This window comes from Xiphophorus maculatus, chromosome 7 (genome assembly GCF_002775205.1).
Source record: "Xiphophorus maculatus strain JP 163 A chromosome 7, X_maculatus-5.0-male, whole genome shotgun sequence".
Classification (NCBI taxonomy): Eukaryota; Metazoa; Chordata; class Actinopteri; order Cyprinodontiformes; family Poeciliidae; genus Xiphophorus; species Xiphophorus maculatus.
Genome location: NC_036449.1, coordinates 3,892,964 through 3,913,093, shown reverse-complemented (window position 1 = coordinate 3,913,093; position 20,130 = coordinate 3,892,964). Strand labels below are relative to the sequence as shown.

Sequence of the window (20,130 nt, the reverse complement as noted above, 5' to 3'; positions counted from 1 at the left end):
TTTTGTCTGGATGGAGGCTCATCGTTCCGCCCCATACCAGTTTCCACTGGAGCTCAGAGGAGTTGTTGAAGACTAACAGCTGATCTGCTCTGCTGCTCGTTAGGCTGGATGCATCACACTGTGGAGCAGCTGAGGGAGAAAGACTCCAAGGGCTGCTACGCCATCCAGTGTCTGCAGAAGTCTTTAGAAGCAGACCCCAACTCCGGCCAGTCCTGGTACCTTCTCGGCAGGTACGCCTTAAAGCTTTTTGACGTTATTTGCTTCTGTTGGAAATACACACTACAGACACGTTGCTTGTCGTTGTTTACACCCAGAAAATTTCATGCGTGCGGACAATGTTTTAGGTCATAAACACAATTCTTTTACATGCCATCCAAAGCTTCGCTGCTGCGGTCGAACAGTTCACAAATGAAGCCTGGAGATAGAGGTGTTATTGATTTTGTGCAATGTGCCGCAGCAAAGGGAAAACGATGCAGAGAAAAGCCATTGAAGAACAACTCTAAGGCCCTGTTTACATGACAACAATTTCTGGTGAAAATGGAAGAGTTTTGTTGCGTTTGTATTGTACATTTACATAAAACCACCAAATGTTTTTTTTTCTGACAACGGTACAGATTGAAAACGGTTTCCAGAGTGTAATGGCTCTGAAATGTACCGGTGTCCGTTGTCTTGTAAACAGAGTAAATGGATGTTTTCTGTCAGGGAATCCCTAGCAAAACATAGCTGCTTCCTACAATCCACAGAAGAAGAAGAAACTACTCACGATGCTGGTGTTACTACAGTTCGTGTTTCCTCATCAGCGTCTCTTCACCGCTCTGCAACGCCTAGGTGGCAAAATACATGTGTGCTTGTTCAGCACTCATAACAAGCACTCGCTTGTTAAGTGCTCTTATATAGAGAACTACGGACACCGTGAAAGCTCCAACAACGTGTTTCAGCAAAGTTATCCCACTTTTTTCCATCTTCATCCTAATCAGACATACATAGTGCGTGTTTTCCCCCAAGATGTGGGGGAACGGTACCTGATGTGGAAATGTGAATTGACCTGCCTTCAAGTAGAACATTATTTTTTTTAATACATGCGCACTTAGTTTCAAAGAACCTAGCACCAACTAGTGGCTTGGCGAGGGCATTACACCTTTTCGATGTGTACTGTTACTGTGTAAACAAAAATTGTAATTAGAACGTCTTCATGTAAATGTGTTAACAGAAACGAAATGAAATTTCCATTTTTGTTGGATCATTGTCATGTAAACAGGGCCTAAACTATTTGTATTCTTCTACGCACAGCTCCATTACCATAGCAACCAACTGACAACAGCTTCCACGGGTGTATCTAGATTTAACACCAAAAAATATAAAAAATTTCCAACACAAAGAACAGAACATCCAGTCTGTTACAGTTTTATGTTTTCAGGCTTGATGTTTATTTTATGATTGTTACTTTGACAACTTGACAGATAAAACCAATGAAAGTCACTGAGTAGCTTTTTGTCCCTGGGAGGCGGGACACATTGTGTCTCAGAAACGTCAGTCAATCCTGTGTCTTAGAACAAATCTGTTCTCAAGATGCAGCTCAACATTAAACCTCGGAGATTACAACACGTTACTACTCTGGTATTGATTGTTGGTCTTTTGCTGCGGCAATCTCTGTCCGACTGACATAAGTCATGAAATATGTTGTTTTCCTAAAATGCAATGATTTAGAGTTGGTTTTGCTTTCTGTTGGGCAGGTGCTACTCCAGTATCGGAAAGGTGCAGGATGCCTTCATCTCCTACCGCCAGTCCATTGATAAGTCGGAGGCCAGCGCTGACACCTGGTGCTCCATAGGGTAAGAGCAGAGTGTGTCAGCTAGTGTGGCTGTAGAACAAGATGCTTCTTACTGTAGACTCACTGTAGACAAAATCCCCTGCAAAAGTATACATCCTGCCACAACTTTTGTGTTTTATACACAGAATTATGAAGAGGAAGGACAATATTAAATCTTTTAAAGGGATCCATAATTAGTTGTAATAATATTATTTGCTTGAAATATTTCAGATGTTGGAACGATGCAGTAAAAATACTGCAAGGTCTTGAATTTTTATAAATGTAAGTAAAATATTGTCACATGGACGTCGCCATTTTGTTTACCCTGCAATGCATTACGTATGCTAGGTCCAACAGTGCTAGCTCCATCCAGTCAGAACGGTAACTTTTGTGCAATAATATTAAACCCTTTAAATTTGAACTGGAATGAGTGAAAATGGAAAGCAATGGAGAAATGAAGATGAGGACCAAACGGAGGAAGAGGAGAGATTAGGCCGGGGAAAAATACTGATATTTGTGCAGCTGTTGCCTGAAAATGTCAGCCGGTCAGCTCCAGAGAACTGCTGAGAGCTTCAGCTTCTAACTCAACTATTAGCAGCAACGCACTAATTGTTGAAGTAGGAACAAAAACTCAAGCTGTTTTTAGCATTGGTTAGCAAGTGGTTAGCATTGGGATTAAAACATTTTCTCAAACACATTAAAACGTTGTGTTACAATAACGTAAAGATGCTTCAATGCCACTTTAAGCGCCAATACATTATCTTATTCTTTGATTAAAGCCGCTACCTCATGCTAACGGCGCTAGCTCTAGCTAATATGGTGGACAGTAGACTACAAGCCCATTAGTCCTGTTTGTTTTAACAGATAACTCATGTTTAAAGTCACATGACAACCGCGAGGGACTTTTCCTGGGCCCATTCATTTTGTGGGCTGCCCTTGTCCGTCTCCATGATCTTAACTTCTTGCATTTTGTTTATAGACCCAACTCCCATGTCATCAACCTGACATGGATTGCGCAGGTGAAAAATACAATAAAGACATCCAATTCTTTGAAGAAATTGAGTTTTTATGTCTCACAAAAAACAGTGTTTAGGTTAACAAATGAAAAATTACAACATATTTACCCCAACATGTTCACTTTGTCGTGGGTCCCTTTTAAGAAATGTTTTCAAATGTTTTCAATTTTACTAAAAAATTTGTAAAACTTTAACTTGTATTTGTGTTTAGCTCCTTAAGCAAACTCCAGTTTGCCACAAGACGTACAGGAAACACAGCAAGCATGCGAATGCAGGTGCTCTGGTCAAAACCCTGAACGGCCTAGTCAAACTCCAATATACAGTGTAACAGCATGTGACGATTAAGAGACAATTAGAAAAAGTAAGGTCTGGACCGTGTCCCTCCCCCTGCCCTCTCTGCTTGCAGTGTGCTGTACCAGCAGCAGAACCAGCCCATGGACGCTCTGCAGGCCTACATCTGCGCCGTCCAGCTGGACCACAGCCACGCCGCCGCCTGGATGGACCTGGGTACGCTGTACGAGTCCTGCGGCCAGCTGCAAGACGCCATGAAGTGCTACATCAACGCCACGCGCAGCAAAGCGTGCCTCAACACCGCCGCTCTCGCGCAACGCATCAAACTGCTGCAGGTGGAAGCCCCGCCCTCATTTCCCCCAACCCCAGCCCCCTCCAGCCTGCTGTGTTTAATGTCGTACAGTACTTTTTGGTGTTTGTGCATTCAGGTGCTGTGATAACAGCCCAGCATTGCCAAAGCAATCAGCTTTTAAAATGCATATTGTCCTTTTTTTTTGTTTTTTTGCCTTTGAACACATAGATATGAATAATAATTCATATTAATGTGACTTTCTCTCACTTTTAAAGCATACATTCACGACATTAATCATTTCTCTTATTTTTATGTCCGGGTAGAGACGCTATATTAGCGAGCAAGACTTTGTTTTTGTTTTGTTTTTTTTGTCCTTTTTATAGTATTTCGACTTCCAATTCAGGCTCTAAAGTTTGTTGTTTTCACACAATTTCTCCTCCTAGGCTCAGTTGTGTAACCTTCACCCAAGTAGTCTGCAGAATAAGAGTAAAATGCTTCCTTGTATTGAGGAGGCGTGGAGCCTTCCCATTCCTGCCGAGCTCACGTCCAGGCAGGGGGCCTTGAACTCAGCACAGGCGCAGCAGGTGAGAATCAGAAAGAGACGGAGCGAGGCCCCGTTTTGTTTTTCTTTTCTTTCTTTCTTTCTTTTTTTTTTGCAGTAGACGCCAGATTGTCCTTCATCGTTCCTCCTCTCAGATTGTTAGACTTGTCGCTAACTCTCCATTCAGAGCAATTCCTGTCCCACGTTTTTTTTTTAAATTTTTGCCCACTCACTGCAACTCACTCAGCAAACTCAGACGCTTGGACATGCGTGCCTTGCAAAAAGCATTTTGTCTCATTAAAATGTCCATTTGTTTTATTGGGATTTTATGGGATTGACCCTCTGAGTCCATGCTTTACCGAAGCTCAGAACAATAATTGCTAATCATTGTCCTTGGGAAAATATCTCAAACTTTGTCAGGTTGGTTGGAAAGGATCTCAATATGTGGGGTAATCTAAACCATCAGCCTTCAAACATTCCAACCCAAAGAGACGTTTTTACTCTCTATCTAGCCAGATAAAACTCATTTAGAGCCATAGGTGTGAAGTGACCTAGTTATCTGTACTTTAACTAGGCCATGCTATCGCATCTACCCACCTTAATCTAAATCAGGTGTCTGCAAGCCTTACAACCCAGTCTTAAGGTGATTCTTAAAACTGTGAGACTGTTGTCATGGTCAGACAACGGGGACGCAATGGGGGTGTCCCGCCAGACCATCAGTTCCTGAAACAACGCCAAAAAAAAAGCTTTCGTAAAAGCACATGGAGTCAGTGCGATCCATCTGGGACGCTGCACAGAGCAAAGAGCATACACGTGTGTTCCAACGTAGTTAAAAAAAAAAAAATGTTTTACTAGTAGTTTTCATTTCATTCTTTGAGGAAATTCAATACAACTATTGGAAAAATTAAACCTGCATTGAGACGGCGTGTTCAGGGTGATGCCTGCTGTCAGTTTTTATCATTTTTTTAATGCAGGTCAGAAGTTTTGGTGTCTGTCTGACCAGAGCTTCTTCTTCCATTATTATTCTCCTTCCATTTCAGATTTATGCTATTTTGTGTTGGTCTATCTCATAAAGTCAAAATCAAAGTTTTAATGTTCTGCGACAAAATGTGAGTAATAAAACTATTTTTGCAAGACATTGCATGTAAAGGTTTGGATGCATGAATTTATTTCAGCAAAGTGACAATCATTCATCCCAGCTTGTCTGTTTTTGTGACAGATGTAAATGGTTCTGTAATTCTGTTCCTCCACAACCTAAGGAGGCATTTCTGCTCTCAGGCCAGCTAAATGAAACTCGTTTACAGCCGCAAATGTCACAAGATGCTTAGAAAAAAAGACAACTTATAATTTCCGATATAACTTAGAACTTCATTGTAAATTTTATGTCAATTGTTTACTATTTTTACCATCAACCTTCCAGGAGGCTACAGATCAAAATTACCCCTAGTGGCTGAATCTGGTATACGTCCATGATTTTAATGCACTCATGTTGATCAATATACACTATCCCTTATGAAACAAATTGGAAAGAAATTGATATATAAATATCTACTCTCAGAAATGTATTTTTCAAGAACTACCATTTTATTTGCATTTTGATTAATTAAACAAAATTTAGCAAAAAGATTTTTTTCTACTGTAGAATAGAAAATTTCGCAACAAAAAATGTGCGAAAAATAGATTTAAAACCATTACTGGTATGTTTCTTGTCATTCTGTCGAAATTCAACAGGGCGTTCCCACATCCTTAAAAAGTCCTTAAAAGTCTTACATCTGTGCAGCTCAAAATTAAGGCCTTAAAATGTCTAAAATTCATTCGCCCTTGAATAGATCTTAGATCATAGATCTTAAAGTTTGTAAATAAATAAATAAATGAATGAATAAATAAAATTCTTGCAGGACTTTTCTATCATGGGCGCACAAAGCCAGGTTCTGTGTTTGCTTGATTGTAATGCAGCGAGTTTCCCCAACCACCCTTATAATTAGAGTTTTTGTCTGAAATTTCATCCAAGGTGGCATTAAAAAAGGGCTAAAAAGTCTTAAATTTGACTTGCTGAAACCTGGAGACAACCTGAGTTAGCTCTTTGTAAGGTTTTAGCCAAAGTTATTAAAAGTCATTAATATTAAAACCACATTACGTCTTAACGGTAGAAAGACTTTCCAGGAGACTGAGAGGTTATAAACACCAAACGGTAAATCAGAAGAATTCAGCTTTAATTTCTGACCACAGCCCATTAGAGTCCTGGATTTTTGTGGGATTGAATTGTTTTAAAACCCATGTGCATGTAGATGTTGTAACACTGTCGTCTTTCAGTGTCCCTGCAGAAAAGTTTAAACCCTGTTTGAGCTTGTAGGTTGTTTCTGCTCTGACTGCGGTCCGTCCTCTGAAGCAGTGTCTCTGCTGGATCCACAGGCTTGTAAAGGGGAGGGAGGCCCGTCCGCCAGCAGCCACAGCGACCCGCTGGCCAGTCCTGCTAAAAAGAAACGCACTGCCAGCCAGGTCAAGGTACCGCAGAGAGCCCGGGGCGGAGAAGGTCATCGCAGCTGAAGGGGCGGGGCTTGAGAAGGAGCGCTCACACAGGTTTGTTTTTGTGTGGTCCTCAGGGTGCTGCCGACTTGTTGGCAAACGGATCCAATCAGCAGCAGGTCCCCGGCTGGTATCTGACGCCACAGAAGATCCAGGTAGGCAAACGTCTCAACATTTAAGAGCATCCGGTGTTTCCTGTTGAAGCGAATTGTGGATTATTAGTTCTGTAGCAAAAGAGCATGACTGAGCTGTTCCTCTGCTCAGAAAAATTCTTATCTTCAGCGCCAAAAATTAGGGGAGAAAAAAAACACGGAAATCACTGCAGCTGCATTTTAATTGGCAATGTGAAAAATGTTGAAGCTGAATATGTTTGTTGGAAAAAGGACACTCATTAAGACATAATGTCTTTACCCTTTTTTATTAAGAGATGAAAGTAAGGACTTGTAGACTTAGCATTGATTTATCAACAATTTATTATAATATATATATATACACATACAGTATATATTATGACTTATAGACACGTTGCAACGTCATGCTATTCATGCAAGATCCCATCCTCCAGCTGGAGGACAACAAGCCGCTCGCCCATGATGATTACCATTAGTTTTAGCTGACAAGTTGTCAACGATTTAGTGCGTTTAACATTACGCACTACATCTTAAAGCAGGATATATCAAAGAAAAATGGACTCAGTGCTTTGCTACTTATTGTCAACACAACGACGAGAGAACAAGGTCAGGAAAAAGTTTTAATTAAAACAATAGTGAGGGAGGGAATAGGTCAGCTACGCTAGCTTGACTTTGACAATCTTAACATGAAGATGTGCTGTGGGATTCAGTGTGTTTTGGTTCAGTAAAAGAAAAGGTGACCCACACATTATCAGTAGAACATGTGTTTCTTTTTGAAAGGTTTTGTTGGCTCTAGTGGCCTTTATTTGAAAGTAGTTTGACAGGAAACAGGGTCATGAGAGAGGGGGAAGACATGCGGCAAATGTCGCTGAACTCTGACAGACTGAAGGTTCTGTTTTGTGTGGGAAATGTTTGCCTGTTTTTCAGTGTTGAATCCTGATGCACTAGTGGAGCTATTGTCGGCTAGTTGCTATGACAACAGATCTGTGTGTAGCATAACCGACAGAGCAATGAAAAAGATGGAGTCGGTTTGATTTGTTCAACAGTTTTTCTGCGTCATTTTCCCTTTGCTGTGATGCACTGGACTAAATTAACAACACCTCCATCTCCAGGTTTCATTTAGTTAATGGAATTGTTCTACCGCAGCAGCAAGGCTCTGGATGGAAATTAAAGGAATCGTCTTTATGCCTTCCAGCGTTGTGAGCACATGCAAAATCTCCGGATGTGGACAATAACATGCAACGTGTCTAAATAAATCACAAAAACGTTACTCAAAATGAAAACCAATCAAGCAGACCCAGGTTTTTTTGACTCTCCAGTTAAAACTGCTGATCTTGTGCTGAGTTCATTGAACAGTGTTGTGTAACTTGCAGCTGTTGGATCATTTACGGAGCAACCAGGCCAGCCTCACGCCCCCCCGGCAGCACATGCTGGAGCAGCTGGAGAACCAGTTCTCCCTCATGCAGCAGCATCAGCAGCAGGTGGGTTTGACTTTTTCATTAAAGAACCGCTAAATGTGTGTTTAGCTTTAGAGCTGAAGTGTTCTTCTTCTGCTGTGCTTCAGATGAGGCAGCAGGCTGCAGTGGGCGGCCAGCCGCGGTCGGGCCTCCCCAACGGCCCGTCAGCAGACCCCCCTCACAACCCGGGACTGTCCCACTCCTCTCCTGTCAATCATGCAGCCGGTCGACCCCCCCAGACCAACGGCTCCTGTTCGAGTCCTTCGGCGGGTCTGCCGGGACACCTGGACCTTAAAAACGCCAGGGCGGGGCTGGGCGGCGGTGGTGGTGCGAGCAACGGAAACGTGCCTTACCCGCAGCAGAACTCTCTACCTCACACCTGCACCGCCACCAGTCAGCCAAGCACCACCGGCAGCAGCACTAACACCAATCCCAGTCAAGCGGACGATACCTGGAGGAGCCAACCACGCAACACTACCACTCAGGTACTACACCACTTCCTGCACCGATCCACTTCTTTCACTTTGGATACCAATGTCTGAGGCTAAGTATCGACTGATTTCAATCCAATACAGAAAAACAGTGGTGAATTGACTTGAAAAAGTTGTATTATACAAAAAAATTTGACTTTTTCTGAGCTTAGCATCATCAACTTTATTCCCTCATCAAAAACATACCTCCTCCTTGGCGCTGCAGTTTCCAAGCTCACGCCTCACAGAGCAGCCCTCCCCACTCAGCTCCTTCAGACTAGCCAGCAGCAATTAGCAAGTACTGCACATCTGCTGAGTTTGATATACGAGATACTTCTCAGTTCAACGCTGGTGAAAATGTTGTTAAAGGGTTAATAGAGGAGCCATGTTGTGACGACTTCCTGAAGGTGGAGTTTCAGAAAGAGCAGGGGCTTCTTAAAGAGACAGAGGCCCAATCTCAAGATGTGAATAGATCTGTCCTTATGGATCGGGCACATTGTCACTGATACCTGATCTAGAATTGTCTTTGATATCAGGACGGATATAGATATTACTAGATCTACTCACTCATAAACATGGATCTGTTTTCTGGGTTCTGATTCTGGTTTGTTTTCCCAACAGGGGCTTCAAAAAGGTCCTGGTTCCCATCCGGCAGGTCCTGATGGAGAACCCCCTTTCTCCTCCTCTTCCTCCCCATCTCAGACCTCCTTCTCCTCCTCCAGTGTTCTGAATCAGGTTGGACTTTGCTCCGGGCCCTGCACTGCCTCCTCCTCAGCCTCCTCCCTGTCCCCCACTTCCCCACAGTCCACGCCCAACCACTTGTCTTCGCCTCCCCACTCCGCCACTACCTCAGGGGTCTATACCAAAGACGCGGCGACGGTGGCGCCTTCCGGGGGGAAAACCGGCAGCACCGTCCCCGCCGCCGTTCCGCTGCCAGGTCTCGAGGCGGCCGGCGGGCATCACGGAGGAGCGCCGTGCAGCCCTGGCTCCGCCTCCCGGCAAGGATTGACTAATCACGTCCAGCCGCGGGCGCAGGAGCTCTCCGCCAGCCCGCTGCAGCCCGCCTCGCCGGCCGCTGGTGCAACGCTCACTTCAGACAATCCTCAACTCTCAGCCTTTGTAAAGGGAAAAGCCAACGCTACCAGTAACCACGACGACGGTAATCACGGAGGGTCTTCCTCAGAGAAAACAAACCACATCCTCCCAGCTCTCCACGCCAAGCCGGAGCACTCGGCGGCTTCCTCCCCGCTGTCGGTCGCCCCGATGCCCTCGCCGTGCTCGACGGACCCCCACACCGCCAGCGGCCCCTCCTGCCTTAACAGCCTGTCCGACTCCAACAGCCAGGGGCCCACGCTCAACGGGAAGAGCCCGGAGGACTCCCGGAGCCCGCAGAGAAAGACGCCGCCTGCTGGGCTGGCTCCATGGTCGTCGGTCTCCATCTACCCCAGCTCCAGTGATGTGCTGAAAGCCTGCAGGTCAGGAGCTGCTTTCATTCTCTCTGCTCTGGAAACCTCTGAGTTTACCTTAAAACATCAAAAATAATTCCTTTCAGCAGTTCTACAGAAGTGTCTTCTGTTGTGTCTGTGGTGTCCAGTGACCATAAATAAACAAACTCCATGCGGTTTTACTGGGTGTCCTCGCATCCTTAAAAAATATTCAGTTTGCATATATAAAATTAAGACTTTAAATGTCTTGAATTACAATTATGTAAGTTGGCCCTAGATATGTCAGTCACATGTCTTTTGTTGTAGCAGGACTATTGAGTCTCGTAGAGTGTAATGTAGTGACTTCTCTGTCAGGTAAAAGTTGCATGTAGACATTTGATGATCTGCTCAAGGCAGTTGAGGCTACCGCTAACTAGCTGCTGGTATAGACTTGCTAGCTAGCTTTTTATGCTGCTGTTATGCTAGCTAGCTTTTTTGCGATACTGACATACCCTTGATTGCTAGTTAGCTTTTTTTTTTGGCATCCATCATGGGTTAAGTGCAAATATATTGCCTGTTGACTGGACAGCGTTCGTGTTTGCCATTGACTAACTGATGTTTCTTAGTAATATCCTTCCATAGTTTACACAAGTTCTGATTTATAATTGTGAGTTGCCATCAAAATGATAATTGATCAACAGTGATTGTTGGTTGAATTACACATCATCAAAGGTGGTTTTGTAAGTGGGGAATAAAGCAGCACCGAATACCTTGATGTGGCTTCAAAGATGACATTTTAAACTGTCCTCAGCATTTTACATCGATTCATGTTTAGCTAGTCTGAAAAATTCATTACAGTCTTCCTCAATTTATTTTTCTTTCTTGTTCTAAAATTACAATTTGTTTTGAAATAGTTTCACACACAAGACAGCAGAAGGTAGTGTTTAGTTGTGGTGTGTTCAGAACGGGTCAGTCTGATGACCACCAGGGTTTTCTCTGCGGATCGTTGGCAGAACACGTCTTCCTCCTCAGCCGTTCTCTGTTAGAACTCAAGTTTGGATCAGAATGTCGTTCGGTCCTGTGGGATCAGATGCAGATTTCTACACTGCGTGTTTCCCCTGGAAAAGCATCAACACGCTCTGGTGGGAAGTGAGCTGTTGCGTAACGGCCTTCAGCTGCGGCCCGGTAGACGCCGTGTTCAGGTCTTGTTAGCAGAACTGTGAATCCTCTCAGGTGTGAAAGCAGATCTGAGGAATGAGGATGGATTTATTTTTGTGGCTCTCGGAGTTGATTTAGACGTCTGGCTTTCACCCCCGCCTCTTTATGAACTCCTGTGTGAGTGTGTACTTGTTCAGCTATTCTTCCTGGCATCATTTCTAGCATATTCACTAAACTTGTGAAGACCAATAGGCCTTGGAGTACACCGTATCAGGACTGCACTTTGGTTCCAGCGTTTTTTAGGGTCTGGGGTGAGCTTTAGAGTTGTGGTGTGAGTTTAGGCTGCAACTAACAATTATTCTAATAATCAATGAATCTATGAATTATTCTGGGGAATAATCTGAAAAAGAATATCACAATCTGACAGATTTTTAATTTAAGTCTTTTTTTTAATACAATATTATGAATACTTTGAAAGATGCAAATAAATACATTTTCTTCAAATAAGAAAATAAACATTGTGTTGCCTAAAATTCAATAACAGCATTCCTTTAGTAAATCTGAACTGATGAAACAATGCCACTCTTTGGCTAAAACATATTTACAGGCAAAGGTTTTTTGTTTTGTTGAAATTGAAATGCACATGCTTTTTATACAATTCTGGCTTAATTGATTGATGTTTTTTTTTCTTTTTCTTTCAGCAAGCATTCTTTTTTTCAGCATGAAATCTCCAGTTAATGAACAATTACTGAATTAGCTAACAACTATTTCAATAATTGATTAATTACGCTTAATTTAATTCATCGTTTCAGCTCTCGTGAATTAAGTTTTAGTTAGGATAAGACCTAGACTAGTAGTAGTTAGGATTAGATGTATGGTAGTAATGGGGAAGGTTAAGGAAAATATTGGGGTTTGGCTTAAATGCAGTTAAAATTAATGGCAGTCGATGAAAAGTCCTAATATGGGTAGAAATATACACGTGTGTGTGTGTGTGTGTGTGTGTGTAAGCCATCCATCATGCTGGACTCTCATCCCGGTCAGACATGTTGTACATTCCAACCTTCATCTTCTCCTCTACCTCATTTATTCCATGTCAGTGTTTTCATTTAGGACTCCAGCTTCCACTGAATCACACCCACAGAAAACATGACCTACAGCCCCACCTAGTGGCAGCACCACTCATCACTATCACACACGTTCTTCAGCTGGATTTGTATTGCAGCCTTGCTCTGCTGCCTGTTTTTTTTTTTTGAGTTTCGGTGTTAGGGTTTTTTTTGTAGCGCTGACGTCTTCCCGCTTCTGCAGAAACCTGGGGAAGAACGGCCTGTCGACCAGCAGCATCCTCCTGGACCGTTGCCCCCCGCCGCGCCCGCCCGGCCGACCCTCACCCCCACTGCCAAAGGACAAGCTCAACCCCCCGACGCCCAGTATTTACGTGCGTCCATCCACTTTATTGGAGGAGGCTTCCTCATGTCTGTGTGGAGAGTAACGGTCACTCTGACTCCCCCTGCTGTCTGCTTTCTGCCTCTACAGCTAGAGAACAAGAGGGATGCTTTCTTCCCCCCCCTCCACCAGTTCTGCACCAACCCTGCCAACCCAGTAACCGTCATCAGGGGCCTGGCTGGGGCCCTCAAACTGGGTAAGACACTCACTTCCTGTCTCAACTGTTACTCACTATCATTACCAGACACGGTTCAGTGTTTAAGGTTTGGAAAGGGCTTGATTTTCTGTATGAAGTCCTTGAAAGTGCTTGATATTTACACTGCACAGTTTTGTAATAAAGTGCAATCTAACATTTGATTAAAAACCTAAATTTGGAAAACGTTATTTGCGGTTGAAACGTGAAAGCTCTGTCGCAATTGCAAACTTTTACCGGATGAAAAATTGTCCCAGAATTTATCGCAATAAATAACAATATTGTTGCTTTAAGACCATTTTCAAGTGCTATATTGATAATGGTAGAATAAGGCAAGTTTCGTCTTTTCAAATAATTTTTTTTTCTCACTTCTGAAGTGAAATCAGACCAAACGTCTCTTGTTGTTGGTTAGTCAGAATCACCAAAATTGCTTCTATTTTCTAAACCCCAGAAAGCTTAGTGAGAAATTTATTTTAAAAATTTTCTGTACATTTAGGCATTAATTTGTGCAGGAAGGTCATTTACCTTAACACAATTTGGAATGTAACGAATATGTATTATTCCTAATGGCTCAAAAGATGATCTTATATATGTTTTTGTGGGATTTTCTTTTGTTAGGTTAAGCAGTCAGGTGTGTAGGGTGCATGCATGAAAGATTTCAAAATATAACATTTTGTAATACTTCATATTACTTTGTGCCTGCTATGTTGAATAATATCACAAGGCATTGTTAACAAAACTTTCTTTTTTAGTTCAGTTTTATTTATTCATTTTTTTTTGTGCTGTAAAAGTTTGCTGACTTGCCTTGAAAAAGATTGAATTTCTCTGTGGGAAACCCTGTGCCATAGCTTATATGGTTTGACATCTGCAACAGCAGCACCACCTGCTGGAGGATTATATTAGTGTACACTCCTCAATCCTGCTTGTTGTTTTAAAATTTTTGTTCCTTTCTTTCACTTTCTGTCACATTACAGCCACACACTTTAGTACTAGTTATATTTTACTTGTGATATTTATGTGACACCTTAACACAAACATCCCCATGGAAACCTGAGCACATGATTGTCATTACAGTGTTACAAATAAAAGACTTAACAAAATGGGGACAGAGTGCTGAAATGACATTGTTTTCTATAACAAGCTTTTCTCAATCTTTTGCGTTCACCCACTCGCAGACCTGGGCCTGTTCTCCACAAAGACGCTGGTGGAGGCCAACCCCGAGCATCTGGTGGAGGTGCGGACCCAGCTGTCTCAACCCACCGACGAGAACTGGGACCCGAGCGGGAGCAGGAAGATGTGGCGCTGCGAGAGCAGCCGCTCCCACACCACCATCCTGAAGTACGCCCAGTACCAGGCCTCGTCCTTCCAGGAGTCGCTGCGGGTCAGTGGGCGGGTCAGCCTCACAGCACACCCTCATCACCTCTGGATTCTTAACTCTGCCGTTTTAACCTCATGGAATCTTTTCCTGACAGGAAGAGAATGAGAAGAAGAAAGAGGTGGAAGCAGAGGCAGCTTCCTCAGACAGGTGGGTCATTTCTCCCTCCTGGGGCACTGGTGCAACCAGTCTTTGGAGGTAAAAAACAATTAAATTAAATAAAACTCTGACAGTGAAAGTCTTCCTTAGTTGTAACAGACACATTACAATAGAATATCATAGAACAATAGAAACAGCCTCTTTTGTTCCGTAAACGGGAAATTCAGGCGTCACAGATATAAAAGGTTCAAGTAAAAAGTTCTTGGTGTTGAAAATAATATATAGAAATCAAGATTAACTATGATAATAATATAATGTATAAGACTGTAACAGAAAATACTGTGCAGCTATTAGAAATGGGAATATCTGATTCACAATCCAAGGGATGAGCAACTGAGTGAGATCACATTTACAAAAATGTACATAATGTGGACGTGTAGAGAACTCTGAGAAAGACAGACTATTTATAATACAGCCTGTCACTGCAGAAACTGACTTACATCATGGTCTGAACCAATGGTTCCCAAACTTTTCCATGCTGTTGTTCCCCAAACAGCATTAGCTTCTGGCTGTGGAGCCTCTTTGCAAACCCACAGGCAATGCTGTGGGCTTGTGAATCATGGCAAACACTTCCTCACTCAGTAACATCCACACTGAAGTGTGTTGCTTGACCTCTGTCTGGTTTCACTGTGGTACTAATGTGGAAAATGGCCAATCAAGTTGAGTTGAGGTTCTCTGTTCAGTATTTTGTCCCACTGGTGGAAATAACACCGTTCCATTGCTCTCTAGTGGGATCCGGCGAAGGAAAGGCCCTCTAAAGCACATAAAGTTTGGCACCAACATCGACCTCTCTGACGACAAAAAGTGAGCAAACGCTTCTCGCCGTGGTTTGGTCTCTCAGCAGCCTGTGTCTAACAGTGGGCTGGTTGCAGGTGGAAGCAGCAGCTGCAGGAGCTGACCAAGCTGCCGGCCTTTGCCAGGGTGGTGTCAGCCGGGAACCTGCTGAGCCATGTGGGCCACACCATCCTGGGCATGAACACCGTCCAGCTGTACATGAAGGTGCCAGGGAGCCGGACTCCAGGTAGAACCTGGGCACGCCCGAGGCCCGAGTCTTCTCTTGTCCTCCTGAAAGCCTTTAGTAATCCCAGTTTGTCACAGGTCACCAAGAGAACAACAACTTCTGCTCGGTCAACATCAACATTGGTCCTGGCGACTGTGAATGGTTCGCTGTGCCTGAGTCCTACTGGGGCGTCATCAATGACTTCTGTGAAAAGTATGTCAACTTTAAAACTGATTGAGCCCAAAGTGGGTCCTAGTGGCTGATTGTGTGGTTTCTGACAGGAACAACATCAACTTCTTGATGGGCTCCTGGTGGCCCAACCTGGAGGACCTGTACGAGAACAACGTTCCAGTGTACCGCTTCATCCAGAGGCCCGGGGACCTGGTGTGGCTCAACACTGGCACCGTTCACTGGGTCCAGGCCATCGGCTGGTGCAACAATATCGCCTGGAACGTGGGACCCCTCACAGGTGGGTCAGAGAGGACGCTAAAGGTTTTACACGCTGGATAGTCCGGTAGACCCGGTTTGATTGGAGGCCAAATTTGCAACACTTGATGTTTTCAGCTGGTGCGGTTTGCTTTCACACTGCATTGTGTCAAACAAATCCATTTTCACGTATTCATTTTAACAGCACCATATTTCACTTCAACCACACTGTTTCCTAGGCCAAACTGAATCGGGCAAAAGAATTTGCTTCTTTTGTCTGATTACGCATTCCCAACTTCCCAACGAACTGGACTTCCTAGGCAAACAAACTAGAGTTCGATTGAAGTGGACTAAACAGGGCTGGTGTGAATGCACCCTTACAGTGGATAGTGGGTCATCATCCACTTGACTGGACGATGTCAGTCTTTGCCATTGGCTAATTTCTGAATGCACCTACCCCCATTTGGGAGTATGTGCATTCAGACTTTAAGTTTGACCCTCACAAACGCATCCCAGAAGTTTTGGTTTTTGCCACTCTTGATTCTAATACTGCAGAATCCTTCAGCCGTCCCCTATACTTAGTTTCTCCAGTCTTAAATTTCATTATGGGAGGCATTAAATAGGTTTTAAAAAGTCTTACATTTTATTTGCTGAAACCCTGGGAAAGTGCTTGAATTTTACTGCAGGAAAAGTGTGGGGGAAAAAACTCATTTTCCCAGAGGTGTGCAGAAGCTTTCCGTCCTCTGGAGAAGCGCTGAGGGGTCTCCTCTCCCTGAGGGGCCACACATTGAGTTTTTCTGTCGTGTTCTGTCTCCAGCCCATCAGTACAAGCTGGCAGTGGAGCGCTTCGAGTGGAACAAGCTGCAGAGCGTCAAGTCCATCGTTCCCATGATCCACCTCTCCTGGAACATGGCGAGGAACATCAAAGTGTCAGACCACAAGCTCTTCGAGATGATCAAGTGAGGCCCCACTGGATTAGCTTAGCTTAGCTCAGCTGCTTTGTTGGGGTTGACCCTGAACCCTGTGTGTGTGTGTGTGTGTGTTAGGTACTGCCTGCTGCGGACGCTGAAGCAAGTTCAGATGCAGAGGGAGATACTGCTGGCTGCGGGGAAGGAGCTGGTGTGGCACGGCCGGACCCACAGCGAGCCGGCCCACTACTGCAGCATCTGTGAAGTAAGCAGACGGGTCTCTGCTGCGGTTCAGGATGGGAGCGGGCGCTTTACCAGTTCTGCTCTCCCCTTCACTCCCGTACCAGGTGGAGGTATTCAACCTGCTGTTTGTGAGCAGCGAGAGCAACAGCAGGAAGACATACGTGGTTCAGTGCCAGGACTGCGCCAGACGGGCCAGCGCTGACCTGGACAGCTTCGTGGTTCTGGAGCAGTACAAGATCGAGGACCTGATGCAGGTTTACGACCAGTTCACACTGGTGAGCAGCCAGCTCCACTGTAGAGCTGTCAATATTAACGCTGCATTAAAAAAAAAAGTAACCATAAATGATGCGTTTCTGTAAGTTTTCAGTATCATGTGTGCTGAAGTTTGAACATAATTTTCTTTTGTTTCTCTTGAAGGCTAATCTCCCATTTCTTAAAGGGCCAGTATTATGGAAAATCAACAATTTTTCTAACTTTAAATCGCGTAGTAGAGACATTCCCTCATCAAAACATAATTGGAGTGTTGCTTTCATTCTTTCATGCATGTTTGAGAAATCCTTTAATGTCCCATGGCAACCATTCAGCTGGGTGGACATAGCTCCGCCTTTGAGGACGAAGCTCCTCCCCTGAGTTGCAGTTTCCCAAAACTCCTCCACTCAGCTCCATCAGACTAGCCAGCAGCAATTAGCAAACACTTGAAGGAACTGGGCATCTGCTGAACTCATTATAGGAGCTCCTTCTTAGAGCAATTCTGGTAAAAACGTTAAATGGTCAGCTTCTTTTTTTTCCATGTTATGATGACTTCCTGAAGGCAGAAGAGTTTCAGAGTAACAGAGTGTAATTTTATAAGAACTCAAGTTAACAGTTACTTGATTATGCTATAAAATGATTTTATGTTGCTGGAAAATGCATCCTGCCCTTTAAAAATAAAAAAAATTCTGGGGCGTGCTGTGGTGGCGCAGGGTAATCTTAGTCCTCGACGCGGACGTCACAGGTTCGACTCCCGCTCCCAGCGACCTTTGCCCGGCGACATGTCTTCCCTCCTCTCCTCGCCCTCTTTCCTGTCTGCCTACTGTCACAAAAAATACGAGCCACTAGCACCGCAGAAAACTCTATGGAGAAAAAAAATGGAAAAAAAAAAAATTCTGAAAACAGCTCCACTCTTTCTCCTCTCCTACTCCCTGCTCTGTGGGGTTGCTGTGGCAATCAGAGCACAGGAAAAGCCCTGAAATTACTCTACTGTTGTTGACAAAACAACTTAGCAAAGCCTCATTTTACATGCATCTATTCACAACTAAAGCAACACTAAACTGCTGTGAAACAATGTAAAATAGTCAGACATAAGAAATGATTTCCCATGTTCATTATTTTATTTTCTAATAAAAAAAAACATTTCGAACTCTCTCAAATTGTATTGGCGATTGTGATTATTTCACAGCAACCCTCTGATTAATCAAATTAAAATGTTTAATTGTTCGACAGCCCTAGTTTTGTAACTTGGTGTGTTTATTTGAGCATGAACTCTGACCTCTGTCAGGTTAAACAGGTTTGATCCAAACTGACCTTATTGTTGTTTCCTCTCCACAGGCCAGCCCCCTGCCTTCCTCTTCTTGATGGAGTCATCATCATCTTCTGAGAACATTACAGAACCATAATGGACCTCAGTGGAAACTCTCAGAACCCCCTTCCCTTCCTTCTTCCCTCTTTCTTTTTTTCTTTTTCTGATATTCAGGAAGAAAGGCGGCAGTCCCTCCGACTGCGTCCTGTAGCTATCCCACAAGGCAGCTGTGTGAAAGCTGTGTGTCTATGCAACCTGCCCCGAGCGGTGTGCCTCCCCCTGGTGGGCTGGAGGGATTGGGTTGGGGGACGGCAGCTCCTCCCGTCGTCACGACCAGACTGTTCTACTGCTTGGCCCATCTGGACTTCACCACAACTCATCAAATGAAAATAACAATAATAGCATAAAGTTTTGTACATATTCTGTTCGAACCATCGACCTGGTCACCAGAGACTACTGATCTGATTGTTTTTTTTTGTTTGTTTTTTTTACATTTTTTATTCTGTTGCGAGCTGACACCAGAGCTCTGTGTGTGTGTGGGTGTGTGTGTGTGTGTGTGTTGGGGTGTGTGTGCGCGTGCATGTGGTTAGCCTTTTACTACGTCGGACGCCTTGGTCAGGAAAACCAACATACATGTAATGTGAAATGTGACACGTTTTGTTTCTGCTCTTCTACTCGCCCTCGATACGTCGACTTCTTCACTTTCTTAACGTGGAGGAAGAGAATCGGATTTACAACCAGCCAAGTCACAGGAAAAAAAGGGTTGCACACAAACTAGAGTGAACTTTAATTTGTTTCTTTTTTCTTTTTTTATTTGGATGTAAATTTACACTATTTATAAATTCATATTTATTGCTTGAAAATATTTGTTGATGGAATGCTGTAATTTTTCTCTAGAGTACCTGCCATTAAATCTGAAGGGAGCCCTGAGATTTTTAAGCCTGGCCCCCCTTATGTTTTCTATATAAAGAAACAGCTTAGTAAGCGTTGTACAGAGACCTTACCTTGAAATGGGTTTATTGTTTGAAGGATGTTTTATGCGTCAATAAACAAAGAAAAAAAAAAACTCTTTTATTTACATCTGCAGTTTTTCTCGTTTTTCAACTGTCAAGCATGGTGGCGGTGACTATGGTATAATGTTGCCATTTGGCAACAAATGACTTGAAGCCCTTCCACACACATACAGTATCTCCAATTTTACGATGTAGTGCATTGAAAGAGAGATGAGACCCTAACAGAAGCAACGGCAGTGTTTAAATTTGTCCCATGATTCTCAGGAGGGAAGTTTGACAGCCTTCCATACAGACCTCTTCACAGGGAGGAGCCTCATCATTTGACTCCTCAGAAATCATGGAAAAAAAAATTATATTTTTTTGACCAGGGAAAATATACATACTCAACAATAAGTGAGTTAAGTTCATTATTCTGTCATTTATTGTGCTGCATTTAATCATTTAATGATAAACTGTTAAATTGTTGATATTGCCATATGTCAACACTGTACCATTAAGGTTGCCATTGTATTGCTAGTCCAGCATATTGATCAAGTGTCTGCTATAATAATGCATTTTATGAGTCCTTTCCATATTGCATATGACTTTATTTGATACTCTTTTTTTTTCCATTTACATCATTAATGCAACAATGTTTTATAGTTTCTTAGGAAGAAAACCAAACTAGCAGTTCCTTTTTATGGTAGTGAGGATGAA

General features: G+C 43.4%; 1 protein-coding gene across 3 annotated transcripts in view; it reads left to right on the top strand.

The window, feature by feature from the left end:
* kdm6a (lysine demethylase 6A) overlaps positions 1-19,499 on the top strand; it is a 43,449-nt gene extending 23,950 nt beyond the window's left edge. The window contains exons 10-30 of one of the 3 annotated variants that reach the window (XM_014470515.2): positions 104-230; positions 1,734-1,832; positions 3,233-3,452; positions 3,853-3,993; positions 6,363-6,455; positions 6,554-6,631; positions 7,981-8,088; positions 8,172-8,549; positions 9,156-10,009; positions 12,422-12,551; positions 12,650-12,755; positions 13,928-14,133; positions 14,225-14,277; positions 15,016-15,090; positions 15,159-15,307; positions 15,385-15,499; positions 15,568-15,755; positions 16,530-16,671; positions 16,759-16,885; positions 16,968-17,138; positions 18,451-19,499. In XM_014470515.2, coding sequence (XP_014326001.2) covers positions 104-230; positions 1,734-1,832; positions 3,233-3,452; positions 3,853-3,993; positions 6,363-6,455; positions 6,554-6,631; positions 7,981-8,088; positions 8,172-8,549; positions 9,156-10,009; positions 12,422-12,551; positions 12,650-12,755; positions 13,928-14,133; positions 14,225-14,277; positions 15,016-15,090; positions 15,159-15,307; positions 15,385-15,499; positions 15,568-15,755; positions 16,530-16,671; positions 16,759-16,885; positions 16,968-17,138; positions 18,451-18,477 — 3,587 coding nt within the window. In that variant the 3' untranslated portion in view covers positions 18,478-19,499. The remainder of the gene's footprint in view (positions 1-103; positions 231-1,733; positions 1,833-3,232; positions 3,453-3,852; positions 3,994-6,362; positions 6,456-6,553; positions 6,632-7,980; positions 8,089-8,171; positions 8,550-9,155; positions 10,010-12,421; positions 12,552-12,649; positions 12,756-13,927; positions 14,134-14,224; positions 14,278-15,015; positions 15,091-15,158; positions 15,308-15,384; positions 15,500-15,567; positions 15,756-16,529; positions 16,672-16,758; positions 16,886-16,967; positions 17,139-18,450) is intronic. The other 2 variants (XM_023336382.1, XM_023336381.1) reach the window with 2 other exon arrangements.
* The last annotated feature ends 631 nt before the right edge of the window (positions 19,500-20,130 follow it).